The sequence below is a fragment of the Psittacula echo genome (assembly GCF_963264785.1).
Source record: "Psittacula echo genome assembly, chromosome: 1".
Taxonomy (NCBI): Eukaryota; Metazoa; Chordata; class Aves; order Psittaciformes; family Psittacidae; genus Psittacula; species Psittacula echo.
In genome coordinates, this window is record NC_137735.1 from 83570591 (window position 1) to 83591711 (window position 21121).

Here is a 21121-nt window from a genome sequence, read left to right on the forward strand (position 1 = left end):
TGTGTTTCTAAATAAAAGCTTGCTTGAACAAGAGAGCAGAGGTAGACCACAACACCATTTAGAGTGTCTGACTCCCCCCAGAATTGAGTGTGAGCATCCAAGTAGCCCTGCTTCCATAGAACTCCTCCAGTCAAGGTGCTCACGGAGCATCATATTGCAACAAACAGAACCATGCTATAGGCACAAATATACATGGCTTAAACTGTGTATACTGACAAATATAAGTGGCTAAAGGGATTATAGTTAATTTCTGCAAGTAATACTGCTGACTGTTGTCAGCTGATGTAATATACAAAGCAAGCTATTTACAAACATGACAGGAAACATTGCAGTATACCTTGAAAGTACTCGGAGGAAAGTTTTCTGCATCATTTGTTGGAGGACTCTAGAAGTAAAACCTATCCCCAAAGGAGATAAGAGGCAAGGACACTCAATGGAGAGATTCTTTACCTTCCTAGGACTATATTTGGGCTTAATTTTGATCAAGGCAAGATCTGCTCTCATTCTACAGCTAGCTAGACACAGGCAAAAAGTGTATAGATGATTGTCTTATTTCTTTGCTTTTGTTGTTGCTTTGTATGGAAAAATAAAAGCTTTGACAGAAGCTTATAGACAGCCACTCAAAGGACCTTGCCAAGACTCTGTAAGTGCTTTTAGTAAGAAGCCCACACATATACATACCAAATCAAGCATTTCAAGGCAACTCTAGCAATGCAGGGGTTTACTGTTTGAGTACACAGCTTTGAGGACATCCTCTGAAAGGAGCCTTAAAGGTGTAAAATTTTCATCATTATTACGGCAGAATATAGAGACTTAAAAAAAAAATCTGTTTGTGTCAGAGGCAAATGCATTCTTTGCCTTAGGCTAAGTAGATAATGGAAATACTGTTCTCCCTAAAGACAGGAAGCGAAGGGACAGGGAAATGAAAACAACTAGCCAGAGACACACATGGTCTTTGAGACTGCACATTTCCAAGTACCGTGCTATTGGCCTTAAATACACAACTATCCTTCATCTCAGACCCTTGAATACTTTTATTGATAAGCACATCCCTACCAGAAATTATTCTCTACTTTAAACATCTTCATGAGCACAGATAACCTCTAGCATGTGTGAGGTAGTTACTGTTGCTATGTGCATTACCACTCTGTACTAAAAGTGGATATTCTTTCCCCTTGTGAAAACAAAGTCTAGTGCAATTCATGCAACAATGTAATGGAAGAGGGAATTTTGTATTGCCTGTTGCATGATCAGCAACTGTTCTGTGACAATCCTAACTATTTTTACCAAACAGAAAAGGCTCCTTTGTATGCAGCTTAGCTCAAGCAGTGAAACCAAAACAGACAGAACAAAAACCATTGCAGGCAACATTTACACAGCATGGAGAATTCATATTGGACAATATTGTTCCAAGTTTGCCACAGTGTTTTCATAAATCTAGCTGCTGTGGCAAATGACTACAGAGACTTCACCCTAAATGATCAAATTAAGCAACCTATTCTACTTTCTGATTGACCTTACTGGCAGAACACACTTTGCTGTCCAGCAGCTCAGCTTAAAACATTATGTACATCTGGGACGACATTTATCTCAAAGAAACTTGACAGACATATTCACAGATAGAAATTCTGTGACCTGCTACTTACTATTTGAAGAATAGGAAGCTATTTTATTATCCAAATAGACAAACTGGAGGGAATTCAAAGCAGAGGAAGCTTTTTTTTTTTTTAATAAAGAATTTTTTTCCAGAGATAGAAGAGGAGAGAGAAGCAAGCATAGTTTGCCTGAGTAAGGTTTGTCCTCTCATCCCTCCTCTGCACCATCTGTGCATCCACAGACTGTGCACAGGCTGTGAGAATTCCAGAGAATGAACAGAAATTCATCCTATAGTTATCCTGCACTGGGTCATCACAAAGAATCTCCTGGCCTTGCCATGGTTGCTTTTAGGTCACTTTTACAGGCACTTGAAGCTTACTCTACCAAACTGAGACAGTACCTTGAGAACTGGTGTAATGTAGAAACAGCCTGTGAGCTGCTTACATAATGTAGGGGCTACTGTTGAGCTCTGTAACAGCCCAGCTTGACACAAAAGCAATGTAAAGCTCTTTATCTACAATCCACCCTCGCACCTGCACTATGTTGGCACTACAAGAGGATGAAATAAGTTTCCAAATTGTTGAAAGAGAGAAGAATTCAAATCTGAAGAGAATTCTCTAAGGCAATAAGTATTAGAGTTGCAAAAGTAGTAGGACAATATTTTAAAGAGGAATGATTTGGTTAGGTAAAGCTTTCCAGAAGTGAGAAACAAGGAAAATCTGTGGTGAAAGAACCTCAGCTCTTGAAATTTATGGTCAAACCAGTGAAAGCCTTTAAGAGAGCAGCTCCTCGAACAGCTGAGATACTCCCTCGTGCTCCTGGCAGAGGGAGATAAAACTTTCACTCTGTCTCATATTCTTTAATCTGTAAGTTGCTTCTTTCAGCAAAGGAGTCCATTTCTCCCCTATACAACTCCAGGTTCAAGAATTTCTTCAACAAAGGGATATCTGTCTAGAATATTGGCCCTCTCCTGTTTCTTTGGGTCGGATACTTGGAAATGCTGCTTTCAGTGCCTTTCGTCAAAAATATGGGCACTAATTTTGAATTCTCTTTATCCATTTTATTTTTCTAACACAAGCTGTTAGTGAGTCATATACTATTTTCCAGGTATAGCATATACTATTTGACAGGAAAAGGCATAGATACTGAGAAAAGACTTAAAATCTGTTGCATTGCCTGGCTTCCCATTAGAAAACCTTTAAGAGTGTCCATTCTGAAAAAAACTCTGAAAGCACCTAACCTACTTAGTAAATATGCTCTGTTTAAGAAGAACAGGATGGAAAAAGTAATAGTTGAATAGAAAAAAGACCAACAGTGACCTAGAACCCAGCATGCCTCTGAAGGGAGAAAATAATAGCTGACTCCATTCTCCACCAAAATGGTAGGGATTTTTGCCAGATCTGGGAACTAACACACCACAGGATATAAAGATTTAAGTGACCTGGTCTTTGTTCCAGAAGGGATGAAGAAGATGAAGATGCTTTAAACAAGATTTGAAGAATTCTTCCCTTTGAGTCACTAGGAGAGAAATATTTTGTAAGTTAGGCTAGAATTAGCTGGTCAGAACCTAAATCAGGTGTCTCCAGCACGGCTGCAAGGCAAACCAACTTTGCTTAGGCTTTGCCAAAGAGTTGTGCAAGAATAAAGGGTAGCTAGCTGCAAGGAGCAACTGGGAATGGCAACTGTGAGCACTTTCTCCATGTTCACATGCACATTCAGGGTGGGAGACGGTCTCATCAGAAATTGTGTAATTCTGCCTACAGACTTAAGGCAGGGGCTGCTCGGGATCTGATCCCAAGATGTTCTGTTCTACTTTATAATGTTAGGATCCATTCTGAGTCTTTATGAAAATTGGCACTGCCATTGCTCCAGCAGACACAGAGCTGCCTTGTCCAGGCTGGCCTGCTGAGGTGTTCACAATCAGCAGGAGGGGAAACACCTCTTGGCCCTGTGTAAGAGTAGAAGTGCATGATTCAGTATTGCTTTATGGGGGTGGTTAAAGAACTTAATAACAAGACTCGAAGGATGCTCAGTGAGGCCACAAGAGGTCGAAAGTGTGTGCAAATCAGGAATCACCACAACCTAGAAGCAAAAAATCAAGACCTTAGGAACATAGCTTCTGTAGGAATATCCATCATTTAGACTCTCTTCTTAATTTGGCTTGCAGAGAGATGAAGACAGTAGAAAACAGCTCTGCTGAGCTTTTCAGGAGATTCTGCCTGTGTTATTCTCTCGTGAGACCTCACTTGGAGTATTGTGTACGGTTCTGGTTTCCTCAACATAAAAAGGACATGGAGCCGTTGGAACAAGTCCAGAAGAGGCCAAGGAGATGATCAGGGGCTGGAGCTCCTCCTGTATGAAGACAGGCTGAGAAAGTTGGGGCTGTTCAGCCTGGAGAAGAGAAGGCTGCGTGGAGACCTCATAGCAGCCTTCCAGTATCTGAAGGGGGCCTATAAGGATGCTGAGGAGGGACTCTTCATTAGGGACTGTAGTGATAGGACAATGGGTAACGGGTTCAAACTTAAACAGGGGAAGTTCAGGTTTGATCAGGTTAGATAAGGTTAGATAAGGAAGAAGTTCTTTACTGTAAGGGTTGTGAGGCACTGGAATGGGTTGCCCAAGGAAGTTGTGAATGCTCCATCCCTGGCGGTGCTCAAGGCCAGGTTGGACAGAGCCTTGGGTGACATGGTTTAGTGCAAGATGTCCCTGCCCATGGCAGGGAGGTTGGAACTTGATGATGTTAAGGTCCTTTCCAACCCTAACTATGCTATGATTCTATGATGTTGGAGTTTGGCCTTATAGTGTAAAGAAGTTAGAATATATTTCTACTCCCATTTCTGCTAAATCTGGTTCTGCAGGCTGGTGCTGTTGGAACCGTGATACTTTGTGTAAAAGAATTAGCATACTGGGAACAAAAAGGTTAACCTCTTCAAATTTCACAATGACTCTAAAAATGACCAGCCTCCCTTCTAACATTTGAAAACAACAGATCCCAAGAAAAATGCAAACGCTGTGATGAGTAGCAAGCAGTAAAAGGTAAACACCAGGGTTTGTTTTGCATTAAGGCCAACTTTTATGTAGTTTCTGTGACCACACTGAGGTTTCACGATGACTGACTGCACTTACACTAGATTTACTTCCTAACATTGCAAACTCCTGTCATATGCAATCTAGAACAGAAATAATTGGCATCAGTAATGTTGGAATGTTACATACTGCTAAGCTGGAAAATAAGAAAGGGAAAAGCAGAAAGCCTCCTTTTGCTGCAGTTTTCATAGTCTGTTGCTGCTCTTCCTTCTGTGTTGCATATGAAAGCTGTTTCATTCCCATTTGACATTCATGGAAAGGTCATGCTGTCCTCAGCTTCACACCTGAACAAAACTCAGTCTCCTCCACTGTACCTGATATCAGAACTAATGCTTACTGAGGCAGTGCATTCACCAGTGAAAAGAGATCAAAATAAAGCAGTATCAGTGCAAGTTGAACTTCTAGTTTCAAGCAGGATAACATGGAGGCAGAAAGTTGAAAAGGTGAGTTCAGCCATGTCCTCTCTCACCTGAGAGGAGGGATGTCCGCTCTGGTTCAGATATCCCACAGTGCAGCCCTGCAAGCATACTCTTAGTGTAAACAGGGGATCAAGTCCACTGGCATCAACAAGCCAGTGATTTTAGGCTTCTGCAACTATGGGGGAATTTCTCTAGGTGGAGAGGGGTGAAAATGAGGGCAGATTCTGGTCCAATTAGCCCTGTCTGAAACCAGGCCTTCAGCATTCCAATATAACTACATAGTAAAATCCTTCAGTGCAGCCTATTGTAAATACATAACATGCTGCAGAAATTACACTGGGCATGCCTGCCAGGAGCCTTGAGGCAGACGCTCTCTCCCGTTTACCACAGCACTGCATCATCTTGGCTGAATCATGTCATTGCTGGTATATACAGATTCGCTAAAATGCGCCAAAGCCCCCACAGCAGAGACACTGAAATGCATAACCTGATTTACTGCCTCTTCAGTGTATGGAGGGGGGGAATAGGCAGTCTACACACACACAAACTCACACAGACGCGCGTGTGTGCGCATGCACAGCCCAAGGGAGGTAAGTCCAGCCCCCAGCAGCGGGACCATCCTTCTGCTGCTGGATTTTTCCAGCTGGAGCATCTTGCCGGCTCTGCTGTAATTTATGGAAATTGGTTTCTGACGTGGGGCTTTTTCTGTTACGACAGGGACCCACCGACTGGAAGAGGAAGAGCTGCAGTCAGGGCAGGAAAAGGGAAGGAGAAAAAGAGGCAGGGGGGCAGAGGGACACCGGGGGAGTGGAGAGGACAGAAGGATAAAAAGGTACAGAGACACTTCAGAGATGTGTGAGTTATAATTAAGAGAGCCAGAAGAAAGGCAGAGAAAGGGGGAGAAGGAGAGCTACAGGGAAGGGTCAGCCTTAGGAAGGCAAACACCAGACGACAAGTTCAGCAAATACCAAAAAGGACCTGTTCTGTCTGAATCTTCACCATGAGCACAAGGAAGGGCTGCCCTCTGCCACTGGGACAAGGAGACCAGGAGGAAAAGCAGAGTGAGGGTACTTCTGACCTGGAGCGACAGGAGTGTGAGGTGGAGCTGAGGAACAAAGCTATTCTGCAGCAGAAGAGGCGCCTTAAACAAGCTACCCAGTTCATGCACAAGGACTCTGCTGACCTGCTGCCCCTGGATGGCTTGACAAGGCTTGGCACCTCCAAGGATCTGGTAAGTCCAGTGAGACTCCACGTGAAAGGCATTGTCCTAATAGCCTTCATCCCAGCTGGGAACTGCTGTGGGGAGGAGGCACGGGCGTGAGGCCTGTGGAGCAGGAGGCATCGGGGAGGGGGATTTGTTCCAGGAGCTGGGGCACTCCATGGTGCGGTGGCACTTCCCCAAGGGCTGGGAGCAGTTTCCACAATATCTTTTGCCAGCTTAACTGCACTTTTGCTGGGTTAACTGCACGCATCTCCCCCTTGCAGTGGCAGTTTTGCTATCTAACTTCTATCCCTTGTGGAGTTTAACTGCTCAAGGATGTGGAGGTCTAAACCATTTTCCCAAACTAGGGCCTAGGTCTGGCCAGTGATGAGGGCATAAACCCAACTGTGCCAGTGTGTATCATAAAAGAACTTGTCCCCTTCTGCAGCCCATGCTTCCCCCATATCCTCAGACCATTGCAGCAACTGCCATGGTTGCTCATCTGTGTGTACCCCCACTGGTTGTTTTCAGACCGCAGCGGCAGGCCACATGGCTGCCGGCAGCGAGGTGTTGCTGTTCAAGGGAGCACACGTGTGGGATAGGCAGGGTCCCAGGTGCTGGGCCTGGATGGAAGCTATCCTCCTTGCTGAAACCTTTGGGTGCAGCGACTCTGCTGTGCACAGACAAGGGGTCAGTGCCATGTTCCCGTGCTGGCACACCTACCTGCTCCCACCGCCCTCCCCGCAGCCACCTGCAAGTCCCACAACTTGCAGGGTCAAGGGTGGCTCCTCTGAGTCACCCTGAGTTGCTGCCTCATCTCTGCCAGCCCTCAGCAGCTGCACATGGCAGTCAGCAGCGAGTAGTCTTGAACATCCCTCTGGCCCTGAACACAACTAAGCCTGTGTCTTGTACTGTCTGAAGTACAAGAGGGGAGTCACATAAGTGTCATGTTAGCTGGGAACAGGACCTTCCACGAGGAAGGTGGTATGGCCTCACCAGAGCCTGAGGGCCTCGGTCAGGCTGGCAGCATGGGCAGGCTAGCACTGGCCTTACACGTCCTACTGCATTGCAGCAGAAACATCTCCTCAGGAGGGGATAGCCAGGCATACCCCTGGGTCTTCCTTGTACAGCTTTCGTCAGGGGATGGGGAGGAGACACTTCTGAGTCTTTGAGTGTTTGCTGAGCCCACCCACAAAGGCAGAAAGACATGTCTACATGTTTTGCTTTGGAACTGACTCACACCATGCCCCAAAATGACAGCTGTGGTGCCAGCCAAAGACTGTGAGAATCCTGCACAGTATGGGTGGCAGTCTTGGCCTCCAGAGGCTGGCACTCTGAACCCCTAAATGCTTGCTCTAGCAAGATAGGCCTTGTCCAAGTCACTTGCCATGAGCTGCAATTGCCATTTGACCTCCTGGTCAAATTAAGCATTCTAGCCAGGAGATTTCCTTGCACGCACAGACAGCTTTCTGTTGCTGAAAAACTCTGCATAGTTCATGTCTGGTCCATAACAGAATGGCTGAAACGTTTTTAGCATGGAGCTAAGGAGCAGTGAATAAAGCATAATGTCCTTTCAGCCATGGCACTTTTGTGCTGGTGTTAGAAGGCAGCAAACAAAGTGTGGTACCCGTGCAAAGTATGCACACGCCATGCAATGTTTGGGGTCAACGAGGTAACTGTGGTACCTCTGTTTCTGGTTTCCTTTGGGGCAAGAGAAGAACCAGGCCTTTGATTTCCAAGACCGTTTTAGCAGTCCCTGAAACTCGATGGTCACTGTGATGTTTTGGGGGCTACAAATTAGAGTCCCAGATACGCTTTTGGGCACTCCTCCAGCCCCAAGTTAAACTCCATCTATATGCCCTAAATTGATCTAACTCTGTCCTGGAGGACAGGAATGCAGGGCTGAAAACAAAACAGCTGGAGAGGTTGATCTTGGAGAGAGTGCAAAACATAAAACATCCCAGACTCCTATAGCACTTACACTGGGAGGAGAGTTTAATTAATTCACCAAAACAGGTCTCCATTGACAATGCAGAGACTACAGCTCTGGTAGACCCATGTGTCCTAATTTTAGAGCAAGGTCCCATGTCATTTAAAAGCTACATGTTTTCTTATACAGCCAAAGTCAGGCTGTTACTTTTTGCCACTCTTCTCTGTGCTGTGTAATTCTGGGTATTCATTCCGCTTATGCAATGCACCCAACAGCGTCTGGGATTTGATAGGCCCACCCAATCTCCAATAATGAGTAACTATACATTTCAGTGGAAACCTCACATTTCCAGTTTCATAACAACTACATGCGTGACACTTTTTTTTTTTTTTAATGTAAAAAACCAAGTAGCTGCATGAGCTAAAATATTCTGAAAGTCTGAAGACTTGACTTCTCCCTTTCCCAAAGGCAAGATCCCCAGCTCATGCCACTTCACTAGTCATAGCAAAGCCTTGAGATTTCATATTGAAGAGCCTCAATGTGATGAGTTGCACTTGAGAATCTGCTCTGACCCTTCTAAGAGTCCTGAGAGGGCCTGCCTTCCAGATTTTGGCCACAATCCCCTTCAGGTCTTCTCCTTCCTCTTCATCTCGCTGTTTCTTACCAGCCTAAGAGAGACAATGGTCTCCACTTTTCTGTCCCACCAGTGAGACAGAAGACAGGAAGGGCCCCAGGAGTCTGTTCTTGAATCAGATGCACCCACAGTCCCAAAACTCAGCTACTCCTCATCAGTGCTTGCCTCTTCCCAGCCTGAGTGACAAGAAGGGGATAGACGTGGCAGATGCAAAGGGCCTGCTCTTTCTGTGGGAAAGACTGCAGGGAGAAGGAAAGGTCCTTTGCATGTTGTATAGTGAGAGGAGACAGGAGGGAGGATGGGAATTTGGAGACCTGCTGTCAATTTCCTGCCCTTTCCCATGGCCCAGATGTTAGCTGGCAGCCAAACTGGTACTGTGCTCAGAGTATTTAGGGAGTGAACTATGCTGTGGGCTTGCACAGCTGGCTAGGAAAAGACCAGGAACAGAGAGATATTTTTACCTCACTTTTTCAACTACTGCAGTGTTTTTCATGCAGTATGTCATTTGCCCCTTGAGTGACAGGGAAACAGAGGCATGAGGGACTTGGCACTCTGCAAAGAGCAATGCTGAGTGCAATCAAAGAGCCAGTAACAGCTCTCCTGCTCCAACCATTGGGCAAAACTGACAAGTTAGTGTGCTTTGAGTTGCGATTTACACAATTCCCTGGCCTCAGCTCTCTGACCTAGCATAAAGCTACACTGAAGCACACACACACACTGTAGGGTTAATACAGTCCAGTTTATTGGCAGGTCTGCTCTAATTCAGATGCTTGGCCTGCACATTGCTAAGGTCATACATCAAACTGATGGACCATCTGAAAGTTGATTTTTGTAAAGCTACCTCCAACAGGACTACTTTGTTGATGATGCTTATTGTTGGCTGTGCAAGGACAGGCTCTGCAATGTCAATACTGGGCAAGAAATAGGGCATCAAGCTGATAACAAAGGGAGCTTTTGTTCCAAAGCCACACTTTCCTCTGTATGTATGCAATATCGGGACATGAACACTTTCACAATTTTTCTTCCCTTTTGGTGCACCTCCCTTATTCTGCCCAGAAAAAAGGAGACACGAATGAGGAATACAAGATACATGAGATATGACTGAGATACATGAGATGTAAATGAAGTTCCTTCAATCACTGATCTTGCTGATGGTGTTCCCTTCTAGCTGTGAACAACATAAGGCTTCATAGATGCTCCCCCAACTAGGAAGCCAAAATAGTACCACTTCTGATGGAGGGGAACAAAAACAGATGCCAAATAACATTAGAAGCTAGTTTTAAGTTCCTATGCAGTGGAAGCTTCCTGCTTTACTACCAATAATTGCTTGTGCACCTAAAATTTCTGGAATCCTGCCTTCTTACCCACGTGTACATCATACACATGCTGTGTCCCCTGTCCCTTCCCTATTAGAAGATGTGAGTGTGCCTGGTTGGATGTCAGCACACACACATCAGGTAGTGTATTGCAGTACCTGAACACGTATGAGACTGCTATGTGCATGTTTAGCTGAAGGAACAGATATGTGTGGGGAGAGCATCCATCAGGCATGTTCTTCTCCTCCAGTAATTGCATCCCAGAGATCTGCCTGTCACAAGCATCCCAACACTTTTAACATCACCTTAGCAGTTACAGAAACAATCTTGGGATTTAAAGAAATCTTTTTTGGGATAAGCCTGTCTTTCATCAAAAAAGGTCAAACATTTGCAATCTTCTTCCCTGTCCTAGCAAACGTCCTTGTCCTTAGAGCCATACTTAGCTGGAATTTCTCTTTCTTTGTGATGGAGACAGCAGCCACATAGTGTGGTCCAGCGGCGGCTCCTGGAAGGCAATCTGAACAAGCTGCGGGGTGAGACTAGGGTTCAGTCTGCATGGGTTCAATCTCCACTGGCAAAAGACCACGAAGAAAAGATGGAAAAGAGAGAGGATAAGAGAAAAGAGACTTCATCGCTGCTAATACAGTGCCAGGTAAGGCAATAACTTGGTGCTGCTGATTCCACAGTTATGGCAAATGTTCTATGAATTTCAGCTGCCCCACTCCCAGGGGCCATGCTATGTTATTAAATGCAAAGCCAGCTGCAGCCAGAGAGATAATATTTCCTGCACAGTGTTTCCTAGAGCCTGGATTCAGTTCTTCCAGCAGACAGAGGAAAGCCTTTCTGCCACATGCATTCTAGTTGTCCATATTTGAAGATAAATTACCTTAATCACACCTCCTTCCTTTGGAGGACAGCTTTCCCATGACGTATTTCATAACTGCATACAAAAGCAACAAAAGTCTCCTTATCACTTTGAGACAGATGCGCCTAGTTGATTTACATTTACTGGATACAATCTGGTCTGATTCTCTTAGGTGTCAAAGGACCTCCTAAGAAAGTAGGTAAATGTGCTCTGAATTAGCACTATGGCATTTCTTTATGGAAGCAGTATTTTTAGATCACTTGTCTTCTTGTATCCTCCTATACAGCAGAACACACTACTCCCTGGCCCTTGTAGTTAAGAAAGCACATCCAAAAGCTGTGCCCCATGAAAGAGGGCTCCATGGTTAGAGTTGTTCAGCAATATGCAGATAAGAGACTCATCAAGATACAGACCAGGTATGCAAAATCCATTTTAAAGCTGTGTTTATTTCAGTTACCTTTCCTAAAGAACATCTCACATGTTAGAAAAACACATATACCTTTGAAAATTCAGTTGTCACTATAAATTATCATATGAACACAACCTGGTAGAAAGTTTCTGAAATGTTCAGGTGTCTCAGTACCATGCAAAGCCATTGTCTGCTTTATTTTCCAGCTTTTACTGTTGCAGTTAGGCATTGCGTACTCTGGGTTTTAGACTCTTGTGTAGCTAGGTTAATATAACCATTCTTGAGAATACAGACTAGTAGGAAGAATGGCTTTCAGTGTGATTTCTTCAAATACCTTAAGTATTTTTTTTAGCAAATGAAGGTGTTTCTTTTTCTTTAATCACCACTCTGTGTTGTTCTGTGAGAGGAAATTCACTGATACAGGATGCTATTTTGCCAGGCATGTACATTGAACAAGGACAAGCGTGCACATTGAACAAGGACAGGCATGCATAGGTATCATATCCCAGCTAAGTTAGTGTCAGAGTCCGCCACCCATTCTCCTTTTGTGTTTCTAACGGACTGTACTCCCGCTGTCATACACATTAACCATCCTTCGAGGAGGAAGGTTAATGAACATCACAGTCAAGGAAACAGGTCTAACACTGCACTTCACTCTCTCTGATCTTAGTATCTTCTGCACAGGCATTTCTCTCTTTTTCTGTCCTTCTAAGAGCCAATCACTGTTTGCCCCAGTTAATTTTCTTACATTGAAGGAAGGGAAACTCTCTTCCCCTTCTTTTTAGTCTTGCTGCTTTTCATGTTCACATTCATGGAGTCCAAAAAGAAGCAACAGATCTACGGCAGGAAATAGGACTCAGGCTGCCAGTTCATTTTAACCAGAAAGGTGAGGTGGCAGCTGTTGGAGAACTGCTTCACTATGGTGTAGTTTTTATTAGAAATGGAACACAACCCCAGTGAAATCTCTTGTCTCTGACAGCATATCCTGAGAAAAGAACATCTACCAGCATAGAGCTTCCATTTACACTCAGGCAAGTATCCTGAAAATTTCAAAGTGGTAACAAATGCATCACCTGACTACTAACTGAACTTGACTGGGTAATAAAGCTGAAGGTATGTAGACTTCAGTGATACATGGAAATTCAGGCAATAAGTGTTTTCACTCTAAGAGGTTACAGTAGCCCTGTGCCTAAGGTCTTTTTAAGTTTCAGACATCACAGACAAACCCAGTCTATAAGTGGTGTAATACAGTCTCTCACCCTCCTATTTAATTAGCAGATTAATTAGCCAATCTGACTTCAGCAAATTTGCCTCTTTTTGTTGCAGTTTTTGCAAAGCACTTTGGAAAGCTTGTCATGAATGGCATCTGCATCATAAAATCAGGCTGTTATTTTTCTTGTGGTGTCTCTTGTTGACTTGGAAATAGATGCTGAAAGATTTCACTGCTGTCCAAGGGTGCTTTTCCTCTGTGACAAAGCAATCTGCAATCAACCTTGGTTGGTTAAAGCAGCTTCTTGACTTTGGAACTGACATTATTTCAGAAAACAAAGCTCTTTATAATTCTTACTGATTCCTTTCCCCCCTTTTTTTTTCGTAAATCCCTATAATTGATCCTTAGATAAAGATTATTGGTGACTGATAGTAATAGACTGAAAATCTTGGGGCAGAGATGAGAGTGTGTAATGTGACGAAAAGTCCTTAGTCCACTAAGGCTTGCTCATCAGCTGCCTGTGCACTCCTTACCTAATCGGCATTGTATTTGTGTTACACTGGACCAACGACTCCTCTAAGGCTCCTGGGGGGTTGTCTGGACAAATGGTTAGTGGTATAATTGAAAAGTAGATAGCTTTTATGAGGCTGTTGGAGCTGGTAACTGTGCAGGCCTGTTTACCACTGCATGAGATTCTGTTTTCTACAGAATAATCACTGTCCTGTTATATCCTAGCAAATGTCTAACTTGCAATTTTCCCAGCCTGCTCTGAATCAAACCTCAAGCATCTGCCTAGTGATAGTTTCAGTTTATTATCACGACAATGCATCTCAGGTCTGCCTGCTCCCAAAGTGATTCTTTAGCAATTGCTATCCATACTCCAGGTCTTCTGTTTCTGAAGAGCTGATACAATGCCTTTTCTGTAGCTGAGCAATGAACAGCTGGCTTCTGTGAGCCACAGGGGTGTTAACTCTTTCCTGGTAGAATTCATGTCTGTTAATGAGGAAGAGCTGATTTACCTGGACACTGTCTGCAGGTTGCAGTCTGGGCAGATGTGATAGCATACCTGACCTGACACTCAAGGCTAGTATACCTGCTTAGATAGCTAGAAGGCACAGGGAAGCACAGTACAGAGGATGAAGATACTGATACTTAGCATGTATCTGCACTTTGTGCTTTATCATGTCTCTCTGCTTAGTCTTGCCACAATCCTTCGAGGCAGGGCTGATGTGGCAGTGAGAACCAGACAGCACGAGACATAGAATCATAGAATGGTTAGGGTTGGAAAGGATCTTAAGATTATTTAGTTCCAATTCTCTTGACTGAAAAACTGCTAGGTTAAAGTTTCTAATAACAGGTAAGTGTCTGGGCAATCAAACAGAAATTAAAAAAGACAAATTCAAAAAGAAGCCTTTGGCAGAGGTTGCAGAGCACTTGGGAGACCACCATTGCCTTGGATGAGTCTCCTGACCACTGCCTAAAACACTACATATTTGGCTATGTTGCTAAGGAAGGTCTAAGGGATTGTCACACCTTTGGAGGAGTGGGTATGACAGTTTTGAGCCCACAGTAATTATCTGTTATTGTTTCTTCTAGTGCCAAGGTCAGGTATTGAAAGCAACTGTTAACACTGGGTGTCTACCAAATTTCATCTCCAAGAGCTGCTTAAACCAGCTGGGGTAAGTCTTTGTGCAGTAGAAAAGGAGGGGTAGCTAAAGAAAATCTGTGGCAAAAACCAAGGCACTCTTGATTCCCAGCTCCAGTGATAATTACTAGCAGCTTTGCATGTGCACATGGCTGTTGTAGGAGAAGATGCAGAGGGTGGGCTACAGAGCAAGGTATCAGGAGCACTGGCAAAGTTGTGTACAGACCTCAGAGCTGTGTCATTCTGTGTGTGTGTACTGCAGGGCAAAGCTGCGCAGCTAATGGCTAGCCTCAGTGATGAGGAACACAAATGGACAGCGCCTTATGGTTTTGCTTGTGGAATCTGCCTCCAGCCATGCTGTATGAAAAAGATTCCTCCTCTTACGGGCCTGTTCCCATTAAGACCATCAGTGAGGAGTCCTGCTTTTCCTCCTTTTCCTCCACTTGAGGAAATAACACCTCTTGTGTCTCACAGGCTGGAAGAAGTGTCTGCCATGGACTGTGGAGACCTCTCTCTACCCATCCCCAGCGTTGTTGGCCGAGTAGAACATATGGAGTTGCAATTTGGCCAGGAGACAGTGCTGTGTTCAGCACTGGTTGTAGGTGAGAGTGTCAGCCCCTCCTCTTCCCCAGTTTTCCTGTGTCCCTCTTGACCTGCCAAAGCCATTTTAAAGGATCTCTGGGAAAAACATAATGCAGTGGGAGGCTGGTGATGCAGTCATCTCCACTGCTGGCCAAGATCATTAAGCACTGTGAATACCCTCAATATAACAAAAGCAAAGGGCATAGGAACAGCACAGAGAAGACAGAAGATGTTGAAAGTGGAGAGAAATGAGGTGGTTTTTGGTCTTAACACGTGTGTAATGTGGAAAATTCTCATTTCCTTCTGAAATGGACCTTTCTTAAAATTATCCAGACTGCTTGATTAGTCCTCTGGTGCCCTATGTTCTCCTGCTGAATAGACACTTGTGTCTTTGGCTGGATGGGAGTCATCAGAGAAACTGACAGAGGGTACAGCTAATTCCCCAGAGTTTTTGTCTGTGTACTCATCTGCCTCTGCTGCAGGGAGCACCCTGAAAGAACCTGGTAGCCCCAGAGCGCTGAGTTTCCCTTGGTGTTCTAAGGCAGGACCATTTGAAGGAAGGAGCCGTAGGAGACAAGATCAAGTCACAGCCACTGGAGCATGCCCAGAAAACAGCAAAAATGCTGCATGTTCTGCATTTACATCATGCTATGCATATGCTGAAAACAACTTCGTCATCTTTTTTTCCCTGTTCTTTCTCCCTATTAGTCTTCCAGCTTCACCCTCTTGCCTTTACCTGTCTACTCATCTTTGATGAGTACTGGTCATCTTCCAAGGCCTCCCTTGCTCCCTGTCCTCTTTTCATGTCCATTCTTCCCACTTTCCTAGTCATCTAGAAAGAGCTTCCTCCTCTTCCACACTCCAGCTCACTCTTCTTCCCTGGTTTCCCCTCTACTTGTTCTTGTAGTTGTACCAGCACAGCCTTGTAGCCCCTATCCATTTTTCTGGGATGTGGAAATGGCTGCCTGGAAGGAACAGAATTGCTGTATCTGTGCCTTGCATCTCCCTGCGCACACTGTGCTCTTGCATATGCGGTTATAAATAAATTAGAAAATACAGCCACTGGTTATAGGGCAAGCAGGCATCCTGGAGACAAGGGAAGTATTAATGATGTTACTGGTGGCTGCTGAATGCTGCAGACTCCAGGACCTGGGGATTCCTCCTTCCCTGCCACTGAAGTCCAGATGGACGGCTTTAAGACCTAGGAGGCCACTCTCACCAATCAACAGTCCAATATATGCTCTTAGTGCTAGGTTCAGACAACAGGAAGGCTGAACCTATATGCCAGAGAGGCACATACTGAGAGAACACAGACAAGGCCAGCCATAGAGATTACCACACAAAGAGCAGTGCCTTTATCAGTACTCACATAAACACCAGCACAATAGCCCAGTCCTGGTACTCCTCTCTAGATGACCAGGACTGAAGTTCACTAGCAGAAGCTCACACATCCTCAGTCTTTAGATTCACAAGCACACTCATATTTACAGAGTCTTCAAATAACAGTACAGCTTCTATGTCTGTCTTATACTCATGTCAGGACACTAGCCCCTTAGCTAGCCACTAACCCACACCTTAAGTCTTTCCAGATGCAGTATTCCTCCTACTCACTGGCTAGACCAGACTGAAGATTGCTAGCTAATTATGTATACAAAACCACAAGCATATAGGATTAAATTCACTTGGGAAATACAAACACACCCAAGTCTTTCTAGTTTGTGGCATTTAGATCTCTGGAACATGTGTCCTGTTCTCTTCAGGTCCTGGCTATAAACCTAAGGCCACTGTGACCCTGGTCAGAGCTGGTGCCCAGATCTCTCTTGCATGCTTGATCTCTCCAGTTGCTGGCACCTAGACCTAAAGCTCTGTGACCCATAGTCTTTCTCCAGTTTCTGGAACTTCGACTTTGCAACACACAAGTGCAGGCTTTCCAGTTGCTGGGGTCCAGGTGTATAAGCCCTATGGCCTGTGCTTCCTTCCCCAGTTACCGGCACCCAGGCTTCTCTCATACACTGGTCTCTCTAACTGCTGGCACCTGTGGAGTCCACCCTCTTCTCCAGTTCCTGACACACCCCTATGAGCCCTATGGCCTGTGGTCCCTTCAGTTACTGGCACCTCTCTTGCACAACAGTCCCTCTGGTTCCTGACATCTACAGCTATTTGCCCTTTAACCTGTGGCATCTTCTACACTGGCTGACACTTAAGACTTGCAGCAGTCACATATAGCATAGAGAGGTTATGGAGAAAAAATCACTTAATAAAATTAGTTAATAAGAAGATCAGATAGACTGCGGTCATCAGGCACAGGGTTTGGTCGGACAAGGGAATTGACCAACAGCCTGCTTGCATGTGACTGGCCCCATTATCCCCTCTTCTCTCCATTTTTCCACGCTTGTTCTTCCCTGATCCATCCTGCTGCTTGCCTTCTCCTGCCTTTGACCCTTCCCTTATACAGCCCATAGTAAGTTTTACATGACCCCACAGGCTCCCTCAAATATCTCATAGTACTCATGACAATCATGGTTCCCTTCTTGTATCAGCTACAGAGTTCATTTTGACCCTTTTCAGGGCTGTGCCTAAGTAGCTCCTTTAGCGGCTCACCACTCAGTGACAGAAGAGCGCTGGTCTTTGTAATTGTCACTGTTACCATCTGCTTATTAATGTTTGTATGTTTAATTCATCAGTTTCCTTGTTATTTATTTACTTTAGACAGAATAGACCATAACAATATAACTTTATGAACCAGGTGCTCTCATATTCCACACCACCTTACAGGAGACACACTTCCTTTTAGAGAGGCAGCATATATAGCCTTAAGCCTGATCAGTCTCTTCTCTCTTCTCAGATGATGAAATGCTGGAGTTTTGCATTGGTCTCCAGACTCTGTTGTCTCTCAAGGTAAGGAATATTTTCTTACTGTAGGGCTCCTCTCAAGAAGTTCTACAAGATTTTGTTGCTGTAAGCATCAGAAATACTTATGACCAGGTCTGCCAAGTTGCCACTTGCAATGCTTGTTGCACAGCTGCCTGGTTGCAGGATGCTCTGAGCCACTGATTCCTTTCCAGTACTTCTTAAAGGTTTTAAGAAAGGAATCATCCAATAGGGTACTATCACATCTCCCATTCTTTGTATTCCTGACCATACAAGTTGCAAACAGGAAGAGGAAATTGAAGAGGAGACAAGAAAAGGCAAGGCACACTTAAAGCTGCATTGCCTTTTGAAGGCAGATGTCAACAAACTCTGTCCTTGCTTTGAGCCAAATAAAGCTATTATGATCACATTCAGGTCCAACACTAGCTGGGCATGAGTAGAAAGAGTCATCTTTTGTCAGCTCAGTTCAGGGTTAGTGCTCTGCTGAGCCTGACTCTTGGGAGGCACAGAATATGGTTGCTGCAAGATTGCTCTTGCCTGTCAAGTATTTGTAGTCATGTGTCAGACTCATAAAGCAGGAAAAGCATTGGGCTGAATAGCTAAGTGATGTGAAGACATCACCTCAAAGGCAGTCATAGGAACGAGTGAGGGGAATGGCCCTGTGAAGGGCTTGGAGAGGAATCCATTGAATGGAATAGGAGCAAAGACACAGCATGGGGGACAGGGTGAGGAACTGTAAGGTTTCTAAAAGCCCAAAGTGGGGTTGTTTGGCAGTTATACAGATTTTTGCCAGTCATAAGACATAATGAGATTTGCTATCTGAAATGTCCAGCAAGTAACTGGCTCTCCCCTTCTTTAGTGTTGCATCGACTTGGAGGAAGGAGTCCTGAGATTTAAAGCACTGAGTCAAGAGCTGCCTTTTCTACATGCTTCTGAAGAGCCTGGTCAGTGACTGGCTGCATTCTCCATGTACGGGGCTGAGGAGACTTGCTGCCCTCAAAGAGAGATGAGGGTGAGGCTCATATGCCCCTGACCTTGCTGAGTTCTAGGCTGAGGCATTCACTGGGGAGAAAGACAAAGGCAAATGGGTGCTGGAAACTCTTGTTGTTGGGAGTGCCTCATCTTGAGAGATATCACTCCTTTCAGTGGACCCTCTTGTTTGTCCCCATGTGCTGAGTGGCCATTTTGTTCTTGTTTTACTACCTGTCCCTGTTCACTCCAGTTTCTGCTTCTGTACTAAATTCATCCTACCCTTTTAATGACTTATTTTTACAATACCCTCAATTCAAGAGTCTCCATGAACAATCTTCAATTGCTCTGTGGACAGGACAAGCAATTTGTCCAAAATGCTCCAAAGATTGCCATGAATGTTTCCCTTCTCTTTGCCTCAGTGTGAGCAGAGTCCACTCCCATTTCTTTGTGGGAAGGGCTCTGTGGCTAGTCCCCTCACCTGTGCTCTAGGGAAGCTGGATTTTTTTACTTTTTGCTTGCTCAGAGCAAAAGAAGAAGTATTTTCTCAGAAAAGCCTTGCAGCAAGAACAATTTTAGAGTTCTTAATTCTAAGAAACCTTTGCAGCAATGCTGAGCATAGATGCCTAGAGTACAGTGGACACGCACAGGCTGGGACTTTGCCACTGCATCCTTGGCCAAGCTATACTTAAATGAATGGCAATACTTATCATCTTTTGGTCTTATATGTAGTAACCAGATTTGCACATCCTGATCTTCTGACCAGGCCTCTTCTCTCTGCATTCCAGCTGCTAGATCTACATTCCTATCACCTCTGCTGTATCGTCAGAGATCCTGCCATTCAGTTTAAACGCTATATTGAATTACAGCACCCAAAGTCTTCTGTTCTCTCAGATCCTTTCTTTCAACTTGAAATCCAGTGACTGAACACAGATATATATAATATATGTAAGATATAATCAGCCTCAAGTCCTGGCATCTCACTGCCCATCGAGTTTGCTACTCCTGCATGAAACAAGAACTAGACTTCCTTGCAGGTCAGAGAACTATGAACTCATCCAGGATGACTATGGTGGTTATTAAGTCACTTAATTGTTTAATTATTTTTCTATTTATTTGCATCCTAGAGCACAGCTGTATGATAAATACATAGTTTAGTCTTTACTAGCTCTAAGAAAGATGCAGCAGATCAGGGCTTGTTCCATGCTTCATGACTACTGATTTACTATCCAAACTCTGCACAACGTCCCTTTGTCCATCCTCAGAATATCATGACACCCCATTTTGCCTGTCTTCCTGGATTAAACACTTCTGGCTCTCTTTGTTTTTTATTCAACCACTCATTGTTTCTGTTGCACTTCTCAAAGGACTTGTGTATGCATTTCTATTCTTTCTTTCCTAAATCTGATGCTGTATGCTGTAGTTTAACACATGCTAAGGACAGCAGAGTACAGCCTGGCTGATATGATTTGGGATGCACTTGCCAGTGTTAGATGGTGTGACTCGCTTCTGCTCCACCTACAAACAGCATCAGGCTAGTGATTTTTATCATTAGTCATCATATCTTGCAGCTTCTGATCTGTTCCTTGGCTTCTTTGCCATTCTTCTACTTATGCATCTGATTATTTCTGGCTGCATGAACTGCTTTCCATGAATCTCCTGAATGACACCAACATCTCCTATTTATGTCAGGACACATCTACTCCATGAGCCTGTCTTCCAAAGTACCAGTAATTCCTCCTCAATTTGTATCACTTGCATGTCTGACTGGCTTGTCAAACCTAGGGGTCTTTCTTGACAGTTCAAACTTGTACTAAAACTGTGTGTCAGCTGTAATCTATTTACAATTAAAAATGGCATATGGAACAATAGCAAGTAATATGCTAAAGCTGACAGATACCACATCCATTACAGCTCTTATTATTAATTAACTTTTATGATTAAAAAATCAGAAAACCCCTAAACCCTAATCATTAAAGCTCACTCTAGCTCTGATACAAACCCTAAACCTAACCTTGGCCCTAAATCTATCCCCTAAAGCTAAACCTAACTCTAAAACCAAACCTAACCGCTAAACCTAACCCTAAACCTTAATGCTAAAACTAACCTCTACTCCTAAACACTAGCACCTAACCATAAATCCTAACCCTAAACATAACCTTCTAGATCTAACCCCCTAACCCCTAGCTCTAACCATCTAAAATAAACCCCAAAAGGTAAACCTAATTCTAAACACAATGCTAGCTATAAACACTAACCACAAACCTAACACTAATCCCCAACCAAGCCTCTAACCACTATCTCTAACCCTAGCTCTGTCTCTAACCACACTAACCCTGAATCTAACCACTAAACACGACCCTAGCCCTAAAGCTTAACACAAATCC

The 21121-nt window shown here is 44.2% G+C and overlaps 1 protein-coding gene across 1 annotated transcript; it reads left to right on the forward strand.

The window, feature by feature from the left end:
- Positions 1–6102: 6102 nt before the first annotated feature.
- Positions 6103–20836, forward strand: NRIP2 (nuclear receptor interacting protein 2; the record flags this gene model as incomplete). The annotated part of the gene is made up of 6 exons (XM_080616237.1): positions 6103–6333; positions 10659–10835; positions 14264–14346; positions 14787–14914; positions 17740–17792; positions 18625–20836. 6 exons carry the CDS (start codon positions 6103–6105, stop codon positions 18715–18717), a joined length of 765 nt encoding a protein of 254 aa, XP_080472363.1. The 3' UTR covers positions 18718–20836.
- Positions 20837–21121: the final 285 nt, after the last annotated feature.